Genomic DNA, 15870 nt, shown 5'->3' on the forward strand with positions numbered 1-15870 from the left:
AAGAACAGATGACATGAGAAGATGGGATGACAGAGAAGAGACAGGAGGACAAGATAGGGACAGATGGCAAAATGGGGAAAGGGTGGGGACAGGTGACAGAGCGGGGAGGAGATGATGGGATGGGGACAGATGACAGGGAAGGGACATATGACAGAATGAGGATGGAATGACAGGAAAGGGACAGATGACAAGATGGGGACAGATGACAAGATGAGGACACAATGTGACAAGTGACATGGCAGGGAGGGGATAACAGGACAGGAACTGATGACAAGATGGGATGACAGGATGGAAACAGATGACAAAAGGGGGACAGATGATAGGGAAGGAAGGGGATGACAGGACAGGGGCAGATGACAGAGAAGGGTCATAAGACAGAATGGGGTTAGAAAACAGGATTCGGACATATAACAGAAGAGAGACAGATGAGAAGGACCAGATGAAAGGATGGGGACAGATGACAGGAGGGAAACAGGAGAGGGAACAGAAGACATGATGAGAAAATAATGTGACAGATGACAGCCGGGGCAGAAATGGGATGACAGAAGGAGGACATATGCCAGAACAGGGAGAGGATAACAGGATGGGGACAGATGACAGGAGGGTGACAGATGACAGAATGGGGACAGAAGACAGGACTGAGACAAATGACAGAACAGAGATAATTGACAGGCCAGATGACAGGAGGGGGGACATATGACAGGAGGGGGACAGAAGACAGGACAGATACATATGATAGAACAGAGACAGATGACAGAAGGGGGGCAGAAGACATGACAGGGACAAATGACAGGGCTGGATGAAAGGATGGGGACAGATGACAAGAGGGGAGACAGATGACAGGAAAGGGACAGATAACAGAATGGGGACAGAAGACAAGACTGAGACAAATGGCAGAACAGATAGATGAATGGGCCAGATGACAGGAGTGGAGCAGATGACAGGAGAGGGACAGATGACAGGACTGGTTGAAAGAACAGACAAATTACAGGAAGGAAGTCAGATGACAGGACTAGAAGAGCAGATGGGTACAGATGACAGGAGGAGGGACAGATGACAGAAGGGAGGGAAGATGACAGGAGGGGGGGGGGGGGAGAGAGATGACAGGAGGAGGACAGATGACAGGAGTAGGAACAGATGACAGGAGGAGGGCAGATGACAGGAGAGGGGCAGATGACAGGAGAGGGACAGATGACAGGAGGGGGGGGACAGATGACAGGAGGGAGGGACAGATGACAGGAGGGGGGGGCAGATGACAGGAAGGGGGGGGCAGATGACAGGAGGGGGGACAGACATGTGACAGGAGGGGGGGACAGATGACAGGAGGGGGGACAGATGACGGGGGGAGATGACAAGGGGGGGAGATGACAGGAGGAGGACAGATGACAGGAGTAGGGACAGATGACAGGAGAGAGACAGATGAAACGGGGGCAAATGACAGGAGGGGGGACAGATGACAGGAGGGGGGAACAGATGACAGGAGGGGGGGACAGATGACAGGAGGGGGGACAGATGACAGGAGGGCAGATGACAGGAGAGGGACAGATGAAAGGGGGGGCAGATGACAGGGGGGGGGACAGATGACAGGAGGGGGGACAGACATGTGACAGGAGGGGGGGACATGTGACAGGAGGGGGGACATATGACAGGAGGGGGGGGGACAGACAGATGACAGCGTTGTTCCTGCCGGGATCAGGCACACAGCGGCCGGGAGGGGGGGATGCTGGGAGTCCCCGTCTGTCAGCTGCGGTCCCCCCGCCCGCTGTGCGGAGTCCCCCGTAGCCGGCAGTGACCGGCGATGTGCAGTCGGCAGCACGTCACAGTGTGGCAGGCGGACACGTGGTGCGGGGAGACTTATAAATGTGAGTGTTCGGCCCCGAGAGCCCGTCCTGTTATCTCTCCCCGGCTGAGCTGAGAGGCGCATGGGGCGGACTGCGAGCCTCCTAACGGTCTGCACAGCCCCGGCCAGCTAAGGAGGAGCTCGGAGCAGAGGGGAGCCCCCCGAGCCCGCACTGTATGCAGCACCAGCCCGGCCTCCCTGTGGAGGGGACCTGGACCCGACTCCTGGCAGCCCTGGACCTCCCAGCCCAGGAAGCTCTAGCAGAAGAGTGTCATCTCCATGACTGCACCGGCAGCCCCTTCCCTCCGCTCCCGTTCCTCCTGACCGGACCCTGGCTGCGGGACCTTCTCTAGAATTTCGGGAGAACTGTTCTTCGGGAAACTCTTAGGAACTTGTTTTGGAACTCTGGAAACTTTATTGGAACTTTTTTTGCAACTTTTAGAAACTTTTTGCAACTTTATAAAACTTTTTGCAACTTTTGGAAACTTTTTATAAACTTTTGGAAACTTTTTGTTTGTGGCTACTGTCAAAGTTTCTTTTTGCAGCGTGCGATCTCGGGGTGCAGACCTGTCTCCCTGTGTGTGGATCCCCCCCCAGGACCCCCCGAAGATGCACTGTTATCTCCTGAGTGTGCTCCTCACCCTGGATCTGGCCGCGGTGGCTCTCAGCCTGTCTACCTGCAGCACCCTAGACATGGATCAGTTCATGCGCAAGAGGATCGAGGCGATCCGGGGACAGATCCTCAGCAAACTGAAGCTCACCAGCCCCCCGGAGGATTACCCGGAGCCCGAGGAGGTCTCCCAGGATGTGATCGCCATCTACAACAGCACCAGGGACCTGCTGCAGGAGAAGGCCAACCAGAGAGCCCTGCTGTGCGAGAGGGAGAGGACTGACGACGAGTATTATGCCAAGGAAGTTTACAAAATCGATTTCCTCCCCCCTCCTTTCCCCTCTGAAAGTAAGTGCCCCCACTCAGCCCCTGGACCTGAGCACTGGGCGAGTACGTGATTTTAACCTTCTACACTCTATGTACTTAGATATCCTCCATGTGTGTCACCTGTCCATTGCTGTGTCCACACTCTTCCAGCCAGGACTTAGTCTCTGTCAACACATCTGCATGTGCCACATGACCATTGACAAGCTTCTGACCACTTCCAGCAGATTTCTGCTTGGCATGGTAGAAGTTTCTGTGTGGCATGGGTAGAACCTTCTGCACTCAGTGCCTGTTGGTGGTATACCCCTGTCCATTGATAGATATGTAGGTCCTCCCCAGTGCAATCCCTTAATAACAGTAGGTACTCTTCTAGAGCCAAATGGTCCTGTAGAATGTTTTTCCTTCTGCCAGAAGCTTTCTGGTTAGCATAGTAGAAGCTTCTGCAATGAGTGATTGTGTGCATGGAGGTGTTCTGCTAGATCATGTAGGTGCAATGTTGATCCCAACCAACTTCCACAGGTACAAGGTGTCAACTCATCTTCTAGTTCCAGTTTATCCTGTAGAATGTTCTTCCCCCTACCAGAAGCTTTCTGGATAGCATAGTAGAAGCTTCCACAAGGAGTGATTGTGTGCAAGGAGGTGCTCTGCTAGGTCATGTAGGTGCAATGTTGATCCCAACCAACATCCACAGGTACTAGGTGTCAACTCATCTTCTAGCTCCAGTTTATCCTGTAGAATATTCTCTCCCCTACCAGAAGCTTTCTGTTTAGCATAGTAGAGGTTTCTGTGTGGCATAGGTAGAACCTTCTGCACTCAGTACCTGTTGGTGGTATACCCCTCTCCATTGATAGATATGTAGGGCACCCCAATGCAATCCCTTACTAACAGTAGGTACTCTGCTAGATCCAGATGATCCTATAGAATGTTCTTCCCTCTGTGTTGATCCTAATCAACTTCTGCACATACTGAGTTGTCAGCTCAACTTTTAGTTCCAGATTATCCTGTAGAATGTTCTTCCTTCTGCCAAAAGCTTTCTGGTTAGCATAGTAGAAGCTTCCACAATTTGTGATTGTGTGTATGGAGGTGCTGTGCTAGATCATATAGGTGCAATGTTGATCCCAACCAACTTCCACAGGTACTAGGTGTCAACTCATCTTCTAGCACCAGTTTATTCTGTAGAATGTTCTTCCCCCTACCAGAAGCTTTCTGGTTAGCATAATAGAAGTTCATGTGTGGCATAGGTAGAACCTTCTGCACTCAGTGCCTGTTGGTGGTATACCCCTGTCCACAGTCTACTGATAGATTTGTAGGTGCTTTGCAATCCCAAAGTAACAGTAGTTATTCTTCTAGAACCAGGTGATTCTTTAGAATGTTCTTCCCTGTGCCAGAACCCTTCTGATTGGCATGGTAGAGATTTGTGCAATGAGTGATAGTGTGCATGTTGGTGCTGTGCTATTGCCCCTGTCTGTGAATAGATATGTAGGCACTCTTCTAGTTTTAGATGATCCTATAGACTGTTCTTCCCTCAACAAAAAGCTTTCCAGTTGGCATGGTAGAAGCTTCTTCAATGAAAGACTGTGTGCATGTTGGTGCCCTGCTATGCCCCCTGTCTCCTGTCCTCAGCTATATATGTAGGTGCAGTACTGATCTTGACCAACTTCTACAAATGGTAGTAGGTTCCAGCATATCTATTTCCAGATGAGCCTATAGAATGTTCTTGCCTCTTCCAACTGCTTAATGGTTGGCATGGTAGAAGCTTCTGTAGTAAGTGATTGTATGCATGTTGGTGCCATGCTATGCCCCCAGTCTACTAATATCCACAGATAGATATGTAGATGGAGTGCAATTCTTAACCAGTTTTTACAGCAAACACTCATTGTCAGCACACAGTATAGCTCCATATGATCTTATAGAATGTGCTTCCCTCTTCCAACAGCTTTCTGTTTGGAAGATAGAAGATTCTGCAGTGAGTTATTGTGTGCTTGTTGGTGCTGTGCTATGCCCCCTGTCTTAATGTCCATGGATAGTTATATAGATCCAGTGCAACTTCTACAGAAGGTATTCAGCGCTAGTACACCTAGTTCCAGATGACTGTATTGGATGCTGTACCCACTTCCAACAGCTTTCTGGTAGACATGATAGAAGGTTCTATGTGGCATATATAAAACCTTCAACACTGAGTGAGCCTCTGCATGTTGGGCTCCATATCCAGTATACTGTCATAGACAGATGTGTAATTGCAGTGCAGTTTGTAACTGACAGAGGTACTCAATGTCAGCACATTTTCTAGTTCAAGATATTCCTATAGAATGGTATTGCCTCTTCCAACAGCTTTCAGGTTGATATGGTAGAAGCTTTTGAACCCTCAGCAATTAATAATCGTGTGCATGTTGGTGCTCTGCTATGCCCTCTGTCTACTATCCATAGATAGATATGTAGGTGAAGTGCAACTCTTAACCAAATTCTACAGCAGGTGTTCAGTGTCAGCACATCTTCTACTTCCAGATGACCCTATAGACCAGGGTTTCTCAACCAGGGGTCCATGGAACCCTAGGATTTCTTCAGGGGTTGCTAGGTGTTCCTTGAGCAATGAGCAATTGCTGCCTCTCAGATAAGTTTCCACTGATACCATTGGTCTTTTTAGCTATCTGTAAGGGGGTGATTCTTCCCAATGACCACAAGTGTAAAGAGCATTCTTCCCACTGACAATCTCACTAATGTATCATGAGTTGTAGATATAGTATGTTTTAACAAGGGTTCCCCAAGATTGGCAAGTTATTTCAAGGGTTCCTCCATGCTGAAAAGGTTGAGAGAGGCTGCTATAGACTGCTTTCTGGTTGGCATAGTAGAAGCTTCTGTGTGGCATATATGGGACCATCTGTATTGAGTGATTGTGTTCATGTTGATGTTGTGCTATGCCCCCTTGCCTACTGTTCATAGATAGGTAAAGTTCTGATCTTTACCAACTGCTACAGCAGGTTCTCAGCCCATATGTTAGGTCCAAATGGTTGCATAGAAGGTTCTACCCATGTCCTCCCAGCAGAAACATTCTGTGGGCTTATCCTTGGAATTTGTGTACTTGGCATCCCTAAAATGTAATGTTGAGACGTGCATAGATTGTCCCACGTTGGAATCAGTGATGTTCTATGTGTGTAAAGTGTCCTCTGTATATTGAGTAAAATGTTTATTCTAGGTGCTGAACGTAGATTTCCAGACCTTCACAACTTTAATGTTTTCTAAGAAAGTTGTGATTGCTTCCAAAAATCCAAATGTTTCTTTCTGTAGAACTTTATGTAATATTCCAAATTCACCTACATTGTCCATTGTAGTTATTGTACCCAAACATACATCTAGTACTAAAGCCATATCTTTTAATATATAAGGGTTAGATGTTTATTTTTAATGTGTGTTGGGGGGGGGGGGGGGGTGCCTAATTAGGTTTCTCATTGTAGAAGCAACATTCAGACCATTCACAACAATCTACATTGGAATCAATGATGAGTATTGTGCCCTCTGTACGATATGCCTGGATGCAGGTGCTGTGCAGAAGATTTATAGCCTTTAATGGGCAGTACTTTATCTGCATCTTCACATCTGTGTCAGATGTTTATTTGGCATGCCAATAGTGGTGTTGTATGCACTGTTTACGTTTCTATATACTGTACTTCCCAGATTAGATTTTTCAGATGCTTTCAATTGGAATGAATGGTTTCATAGATATGTAGCTGCTTTGCACTCTATTTTCCATCCTGCAGTATTGCCTTCAATATGCATGCAGGTCAAAGTGAGTGAAATTTACAAACAAAATTTGGAAACATTTTTACATCTAGTTGTTTGTATTTCCTTTTTGTATCTCTTTGTATTTTATGTACACACTTCCACCCTGCTAGTTTTTTCTTATGCTTTTGAATTGTCTTTGTCCCACTTGCGTATAAAATATGTTCCACCTTCCACCATCCCCCCCTCCTTTATAAGTTCCCTCACACAGCCCATAGAGGTAATCATATTTATTGTACATAGGAGTCAGTTATTTTAGGTTTGGTTTTATGTAGTTTCCATTCTCCTACGGGTCAGATTCCATTATTTCCACTTTGTTTTTTGCACCCTAGAGCTATGTGCTCGTCTTCCCATTCGGTAGCTCCTGGCTGTAATCATGGAGATTTATGACGCTGTATTTCCTTGATGTGTTTATAACATAATCTCACTCCATGAGCTTTGCATATTTTTGAATTTGAACCTCTTGCATGTCAGGCTCAATGTCTCCAGTTGAACAGCTGACTTTGGAGCTGCTTCTGTCTCTGGTGTTGGTGCTGCTTTTCTCTCTGCCACAATCCCACCAGGGTTTAGAGAGGATAGAGTTTCCGACTTGCTCAGTGGTCAGGTGCTCCAGGACCTCAGTGGTTTATGTGGGATGGGATTGTGGGGAGCAGTTGAAAAGCACTGGTGACAAGCAGAGGAGTCTGCAGAAGCTGATGGCCACTGAAAGACTTGGAGAAAGGGAGAGAAAAAAATTAAGCAAAACACTGAATATGAACTGCACTCTGGAAGTTGATTGTCAGCCAAAGGAAAGTTTGCTATGCACTGCTGGCAGTCTTGTAGGTGACAGTTAACTCCTTGCTGGTGCAGTTGGGCCTTTGCACACTACTTAAAAAAAAAAAATCAAAACTTTCTATAAAAGTAAAAAAAGTGAAAGAGGTCAACCAGATCCCAACCCTTGTTTTTTTCTGTAGCAGGTTTACAAGTTTAGCAAAGATGGGAAGTTGCAAGGACTCCTATACCTGCCAATAGGACAATCCAGGCTACCAGTCCCAACATGGCAGGCTTATTCAGGGGCAACACTGGTTTATTTGTTGGGGGTACTTCTTCTTCAAGACCTAACATAGACTTAATCAGTGAACTGGTACTGCTGTTTAGGAAACCCTGGTTCTGTGCCAAAGTTTTAGCTTCAACTCAATTGACCTTCAAGTTGAGCTTCATATGATCCACTTTTTCATCGTTGTTCCATCGTGGTGCCACTTCCCATCCTGAGAACTACAGTGTGCGGGGTCCAGAACCTGAGTACACTTGGCGTGTATTCTCACAGATCCACATTTGTGGCTTTTTAGATGACATTAGGTATAGGAACAACCAGGTGAAGAAGATGAAAGCTTAGGTGGTAGGCTTTGTCCACTAAATAGACAATGGCTTTATTGGAATGGTGTGCCCCTTTTATTCTATATAACTAGATACTGTGTTGCAGCATTTTGCAGCAGGTCTCAATGGAGAGCTTTGAACTGGCAGCAATCGGTGGTCTTGCATAATAATGTTATTGAGTTTACTGTAATTGTTACAATGTATCTGCTGTATATTATTGACTATGTAACAATAAGCTGTCAAATACAAACATTGGTTGTCTTCATTCACATGATATTTGAATTCATTATTAACCTAATAATTAATTAGAATTGGAATTCAGGAGCCAGTCTTTGGAAAAACATGCTTTGATTGATAGCAACGGAGAGGACTTATTTGTGTTGCATTGGGCACCTGTCATGCTTCTCAAAGTCATAATGTCACCTTTAGAGGACCCTGATAAGGACAAGGACGTGTCTTTAATATGGATGATTAGAGGCCACCCTTGAAAATGTTGATAGTAATTCTGATGGTTCCTTCTTCTGCGTGACAGATATATAACTTCTTTTTGCTGCATCGTTGTTTTTAGACCAGCTCCACCAAAACTGATATTTCCACTCTGCTTGACCCCAACAAGCCATAATGAAGGCGTCAGCTAATTAGTTTGGTGTCCTGCATCATGGATAATCCTTGAGAAAAAGTGACACCATCATTTGGCTTTGTCGTGGCTGTTGGACAGAAGTTGAGATTTTGTTGGCAACATTTCACCACGAAAGGAGCCAGCATGTGATTCACTATGCCAGCAACCACACAAAAAACTGTAATAAAGGTTTTTGGTGGACTTGGGTTTAATAGAGCCTTTCCAGGGTGGATTGTTTGCTGAGCTGAATGATCTCAGATACTGCAGGACATTTTGGACTGGAGACCTGTCAATCAGCACCTATTAAGACTGTAGGTGAGTTGTCTTGGGGCCAATTTAGACCTTTTTGTGTAGCTTTAGTCAGGTGCATTTTCATGCATACGTTGACATGTATTTTGATGCTCATTCATGCATGTTTAAAAAGCTTTTTAACACCTGTTGGCAACACATTAAAACTCATGTTGCATGCGTTGTGAAGTGTTGGCATTGACATTTATGGGCCTCCCAATGCATTAAAAAGCAGAAAAGAAATAAGCATGCAGTGCTGAGATGGGAACAGACACCATCTCTATTATGGGCAACCATAGCACATGCATTTTAGTGGATCATAACCTGTATGTTAAAATGCAAGAGTGTAAGTAGGTCCTTAAATTTAAGCTGTCAGTCTTGTTCACAGAGAGCTTCTGCTTCAGCTGCAGAATCTAAACAACTCATTTTTTAAGTTATTAATCTTATTTGCTTAATAAAGGAATTTTATAAATACAAATGGATTGGGATCCTCTTATCAGGGCAGCCAAGCTGTTTCCTTGTTCTTGATGATCGTGTGACATGGTTCATTTAATAAGGAATACGATAAATACACTCCACCCTTGTACTTGCTCCAGGCTGAAATAGCTGTTACCTGCTGAAGTCAAATGGAGAGTTCAAATACACCATTTATTTTCTTCATCACAAGCTGTACTCACCAAATATTTATCAAAAAATGATGTGTCTATGTAGCTCTACAGAACAAAATAAGTGAAAAGCTGCAACCTTCTCCAAACGTCCATGCTTGATATGTAATATATGCATGTGAATATAAATACTAGGCAAGGCCTTGCATATATTTCAGATTCCTTCTTTGCATACCTTTAAGGATAATATTTTTGCACAGTAAAGAAAAACAAACTTGAGTTAACTGGGCTGAGTTGGGAAAACTTGCATGCAGTCACCTTTTTTTGCCAACAGAGGGCGACAGATGTTTGTAGTGAGAGAGCACAGCTGGGATATGGAGCTCTGCTGGAATGATTCAGGTTATGGATGTCACTGCTCAGTCCTACAGTTAGTGTTCCCAGAAAACATCCAGGAAAATTCTATACCAGCCTTGAAGGATGATATAGAATGTACGAACAAGGTGATAAATAAAAGGTGTTTTCTGTGAACTGAATACACACTGTATGTCTAACCCAGCCTTCATAATACAAAATGCTTCAATTAATACTGGAGGGTTATTCCATGATTTACAGAGGGAGTGACAGATGACGTAAGAAAGTGACAGATGACGTAAGAAAGTGACAGATGGCATAAGAAAGTGACTATCTATCTATCTATCTATCTATCTATCTATCTATCTATCTATCTGAGTCCATCTATCTATCTATCTATCTATCTATCTATCTATCTATCTATCTATCTATAATCTATCTATCTATCTATCTATCTATCTATCTGAGTCCATCCACCTATCTGTCCATCTATCTATCTATCTATCTATCTATCTATCTATCTATCTATCTATCTATCTATCTATCTATCTATCTATCTATCTATGTCTCTATCTATCTATCTATCTATCTATCTATCTATCTATCTATCTATCTATCTATCTATCTATCTATCTATCTATCTATCTATCTATCTATGTCTCTATCTATGTCTCTATCTATGTCTCTATCTATCTATCTATCTATCTATCTATCTATCTATCTATCTATCTATCTATCTATCTATCTATCTATCTATCTATCTATGTCTCTATCTATCTATCTATCTATCTATCTATCTATCTATGTCTCTATCTATCTATCTATCTATCTATCTATCTATCTCTCTATCTCTCTTTCTCTCGCTTTTCATATCTCTCTCTCTCTCTGTGTAGTCACTCTTCTTTCTCTTCCAGATCGGAATCCCGGATAGAAGTTGTCATTGTCTTTGTTGTCCTTTCTGTATATGATGTGATTGGTGGTGATATTTCTTTCGTCTAGGGTCTAGTTTGATGTTTGGACCCTCCTTAGTGGAAGCAGTGCAGATTTTAGGCACAAGGTCACTGTGTGAACGGAGTGGCCTGGGAAAGCCGGCTGGTGAATTCTGAGCGTGCCGTTATTATTAGGCCAGGCCAGCTTCTCTTTTGCTATTACAAGTATGCTCTAATTATACTCCTCCCCAGCTTTATAATGCTGTGCTGATAGGCCGCTCTAAGCCATTTTTGGAGATATTTTTAGCATCGCTGAGCTTTAAAAGCAAAACTGTGAGCAACCAAATCTATATCCTAAGGCTTCTTTCACTTTAAATATTATTTTTGGCTTAAGGGCGCCCTACAAATAGAGTTAATATTGGTAGATGTGGCAGGGGGCCAATCTCCTGCAATGAATTTTAGACAAGAAAGGTATTTAAAGGAATTTTAGATAATTCTGTGGCAACTTCCAGAAAAGATTCAGCGCTCTCTTTTGTCTTTTTACCCCTTCCATCTCTGTCCCAATATGAAGAGCAGTTTTATGAGGTTCAAAATATTAAATAACTCAGTTTCAATTTTAAATCCAAAAACCAAAATATTTGTTTGAAGTGTGACCCTAGAGCCCCCGCAGTCAGTGGAGTGGGAGCTTTACTTTGTGAAGGGCCTGTAGTAGCAGCGATCTCTAGCGGTTTAATGTAACATATCACCAGTTTCTGACTGTCTCCTACAGTATTACTTCTGTCTGCAACTGTGCTGTCTTTGACCATTTTTGTAGTAAGTCTTCATTCTTTGACAGTCTTCTGTAACATTGCATATAATAAATACTATATCTGGCCCTTTAAGAGATATCAGAGGCCACATTTGAAGCCTTCTTTATCTTCTACCTCCTGCAAAGCAGAACTCAGACAGAGAAAAGGAAGGCCAGCACTAACAGCCAATTATGTCTGCAGCATGTTTTGCTCCCAAGATAAGAAAGATGACCTAATCAGTCAGCTGCCTCTCCTTTACTGTCTAGTCAAGGCATAGAGGTGACCAAGCTGCGTTGCTTAAGTGTGGAGATTTGGTAGCAAAGAATTGGGTCACCAAGCTAGCTGTTTGCCTGGAGCTTAGCAGTAAACCCGATGCCACACCCTGCATTTTTATTTGCATATACAGTATATTGTGATAGATCAGAATAGAAGCTTACTACAATCACCAGTGTAAATTTTTGAGATTATGAGCCACATCAGAGGGCTCAGCAGGCCACAGGTTGAGCGCCCTTGGATAATTGTGACCAAATTATTAGGTTCAAGGATTATTAACACTACAACATACAAAAACCTTTGTGTGCTTCTGACCTTGTGATAACAGTTTGGGGGGTAGACCCTTTTCTGTTCCAACATGGCTGTGTACAAAGCCAGCCCCATAAAGACACAATGGGGTTTATTTACTAAAGCTGGAGAGTCCAAAATCAGACTCCCTTCTGCATAGAAACCAATCAGCTTCTAACCTCAGCTTGTTCAATGAAGCTTTGGCAATGAAACCTGGAAGCTGATTAGTTTCTATGCAGAAGGGAGTCTGATTTTGGACTCTCCAGCTTTAGTAAATAAACCCCGATGGGTCTGGTGTGGAGCAGGGGTCTCCAAACATTCCAACAAAGGGACAGTTTACTGTCATTCAGATTTTAGGTTGGCCAGACCGTGGCCAAAGGAATGGAGCCTCATCATCGTGCCAATGGAAGAAATGGTGCCTTGTATCTTTGGGAGGAATTGTGCCCCAAAGGCCAGATAAAGGACAGCAAATGGGCTGCAGCTTGGAGACCACTGGTGTCAAGCGGCCTGCACAGAACCCTGACCTCAGCCCTATTGAAACTAGAACACCAAATACAGGTCTTCTCATCCAACATCCGTACCTTACCTCACAAATGCAATTTGGACACACATTTCCACAGGCACACTCAAAATCTTGTAGAAAGCCCTCTCAGAACAGTGGAGGCTGTTATAGCTGCAGAGGTAGTTATATATGTTATAATAATGGCCATGGTTTTGGAATGGTATGTCCACCAAGCTCATGTAGGTGTGATGGTCAGGTGTCCACCAATATCTAGCCATATATTGTATGTGTGCTTGGCATTTATGGTTTTTAATCTAATCCAGATGTTGCTGTACTGATGTTTAAAACCTGTTTTCAGTTGCAGCATTGGCCTGCAGTCAATTGTGTGTCTGGCTATGGGTGGCTCTGCCCTGAATGGATATTGAGCGGCCAGTCGACATAGCACAGTTTTTGTCACAGAGAAAACTAAATAGTGTAAGGAAATAATACGTTCTTTGAGCTCTTTCTCTGTCCTCTAAACAAACAGTGAGAAGGTAACAGCAGCATGAGACATGCTGAAATGAAGGAAGACCCTCAACAGCAGACATTTGAAAGAGAAGAGTCTTGGAAAGATTCAAAGGGCAAACAGAAGGAGCAAACTGCTGCACAGTGGAGTTGATTGACTAAAACTGGAGAGTGCAAAATCTGGTGCAGCTCTGCACAGAAATCAATCAGCTTCCATTTTTTTTTGTCAAAGCTTAATAGAACTAGCTGAAGTTAGAAGCTGTATATAGGCAGATTAGTGAGCGCACTTTCATAAGCAGTTAATTGCACTAAAAGGAACCACAAGACCTTTATGTATAAATTGGAAAAAAATGAAAAGTGCAGCGCTATAGAAAAAAACAGATAAATTGTCCTTTTAATATGACAAACAATAAATGTCCGATATAATCATATCAAGTTAAATGAGTAGTCCAGAAAGCAACTTCAGACAGCTCTGATGTCATCCAATATCCCAATACGAAAGTAATAGATTGCCCACTTACCAGAAGCGCAATCTTAGAGCGCATATAATGATCATGTGTAGCCAAGGTCCTGTATGGATACTGCCTGGAGATACACTGATGACTCCTCACTGGTATGGGGGTACCGGACTGGTCAGATCACATAGCTCCTCAAATCCACACACAGATGCCTGAAATGCTGGGGCTGAGGTATGAAGGCTCAGTGCCAGGTGTAAAAAATAGAAGTGCTCATAGTGTAGTATTACTCAATACAAATTTATTAAAACCACTATGCAGAGATAAAACATATACATTAGTGTGCCTGTAGCCTGCAGATGCATGAAATTGGCAGTAAAAACACCTAAAGCACTAACCAGTACAGATAAAACAATGGCCGCCGGACCTCCTGATCCGGCGGCGTGACGTCAAGGCGTGCGTAGGCCTCACCCTTACTGCAGACGTGTATTGACACGAAACGCGTCTAGGAGGAGCCTACGCACGCCTTGACGTCACGCCGCCGGATCAGGAGGTCCGGCGGCCATTCTTTGATCTGTACTGAGTCATCAGTGTATCTCCAGGCAGTATCCATACAGGACCTTGGCTACACATGATCATTATATGCGCTCTAAGATTGCGCTTCTGGTAAGTGGGCAATCTATCTATTCCTTTCGTATTGGGATATTGGATGACATCAGAGCTGTCTGAAGTTGCTTTCTGGACTACTCATTTAACTTGATATGATTATATCGGACATTTATTGTTTGTCATTTTAAAAGAACAATTTATTTGTTTTTTTCTATAGTGCTGCACTTTTCATTTTTTTCCAATTTTTTTCCAATTGAAGTTAGAAGCTGATTGGCTACCACTCGCAGCTGCACCAGATTTTGCACTCTCCAGTTTAAGTAAATCAATCCCATAATGTTCTCCTTTATGGGGACCTCTTTACATTGGCAGCACCTCATTTTTTTTCTTTTTCGCCTTGCTGTTCCTAAAACGCCAGAGTATCCCTACAGGCAGCACGGCAGATAATGATTTGTATACGAAGGGAGGGTGGAACCAGCTGCTGTAATCTTGAATCTTATCTTAGCTTTGCTCATTTCCATTTTATAGGCACATCCAGGCTGTATAAACTCTTCGAAGGAAGTACAGCACGGCATGTCATGTCATATAAGATGAAAGATCATCATTGTGCTCCTATGTACAAAGCTTTTTCTGTTTCACTGGCTTGGAGTTTTTTGGAATGTTTTCAAAACTATTTTCAGTCTACAGCTGTAATAGTCCTGTAATCATTTTCAAGACATCATTCCTAGCTGCAGGTAAAAGGAAAACTGCCGTTATTTTTAGCATTAAAGTGAACACATTACATGTAATACAAATGAGCACTGGAAACAATCTAAAAATGATATTAATTTGTTATATTCATGCTGCCACTTGTGACTAAAGCTGGCCATGCATGCATACATTTATTTCATTCAGCCTGCAGGCTGAACAAAAGAAATCTAACTGATCCTTCAATCCATGCTAAAGAGCGAATCTCCCCTGCCTGCGCCCGCGTCTCTTGGAATAACTAAACAGTGGCTGTAGCTCAATGACTGCATTTACTCTTCAGTATACAATTTTCTGCTCAGCTCCTTTGATCCTTGAGTTGAATTTTGTCAAATGGGATGCTGATGGCAAAGCCACCCATGGATTGAATTTCAGCAAGTTTAGCAGGAAATGGCCAAACTATGACAATACATGGCCAGCTTTTAGAAGTGAGAAACTCTTTTTATAGGAGAAAGTTACATAGAGTTGTGGGGCTTTGGATAACTGTTTAAAATGGTTTGGTTTAGAGTGGTCAAAGTCAGTGCCGTATTTGCCAGGAATTCTACAGACTTTGCAAATAATCAAGAATTGCTTGATTACTAGGCCATAACCGGGCCATTTCTGGGCTACAGTCCTTTGCAGGTTGGAGGTGTTTTTTGTTGCATAATCCTTTGGCTGATAAGACAGTTCACATGTGCATATTTCAACTGTTTGCCAGGAGTTGAGCATTAACTTTCCCCTACCTGCAGAATGCTTGAGATGTCTCTTATTGTGCTTTTAATCACTCTGAAGCTGTAATAACAAGCAGGTTCTATTTGGGACAGCGGCAAAGACTGCACAGCTTGGCTTCTTACAAATGAATAGTTCTTCTGTTATCATGAAAGGTGACGAAATTTAGGCATCAATTACAGCTACTAAAGGTTAACATCAACGGTTCTGGACACTGTCCCAGTTTTGCTCTATGAAGCTTATATTTGGCAAGATTCACTGCTGGGCTGCCCACTTAGGACCTATGAGCACAAAATAGTGGTG

The 15870-nt window shown here is 43.5% G+C and overlaps 1 protein-coding gene across 2 annotated transcripts in view; it reads left to right on the forward strand.

Annotated features, from left to right (window-relative positions):
- Window positions 1–1730: 1730 nt before the first annotated feature.
- Window positions 1731–15870, forward strand: part of TGFB2 (transforming growth factor beta 2) — a 208447-nt gene continuing 194307 nt past the window's right edge. Inside the window, exon 1 of one of the 2 annotated variants that reach the window (XM_089685013.1) lies at window positions 1731–2840. In XM_089685013.1, the coding sequence (XP_089541139.1) occupies window positions 2450–2840 (391 nt within the window). In that variant the 5' untranslated portion in view covers window positions 1731–2449. The remainder of the gene's footprint in view (window positions 2841–15870) is intronic. The other variant, XM_089685014.1, reaches the window with a different exon arrangement.

This window comes from Staurois parvus, unplaced genomic scaffold (assembly GCF_062004578.1).
Source record: "Staurois parvus isolate SC_StPar_1 unplaced genomic scaffold, SC_StPar_1.0 ptg000362l, whole genome shotgun sequence".
NCBI lineage: Eukaryota > Metazoa > Chordata > Amphibia > Anura > Ranidae > Staurois > Staurois parvus.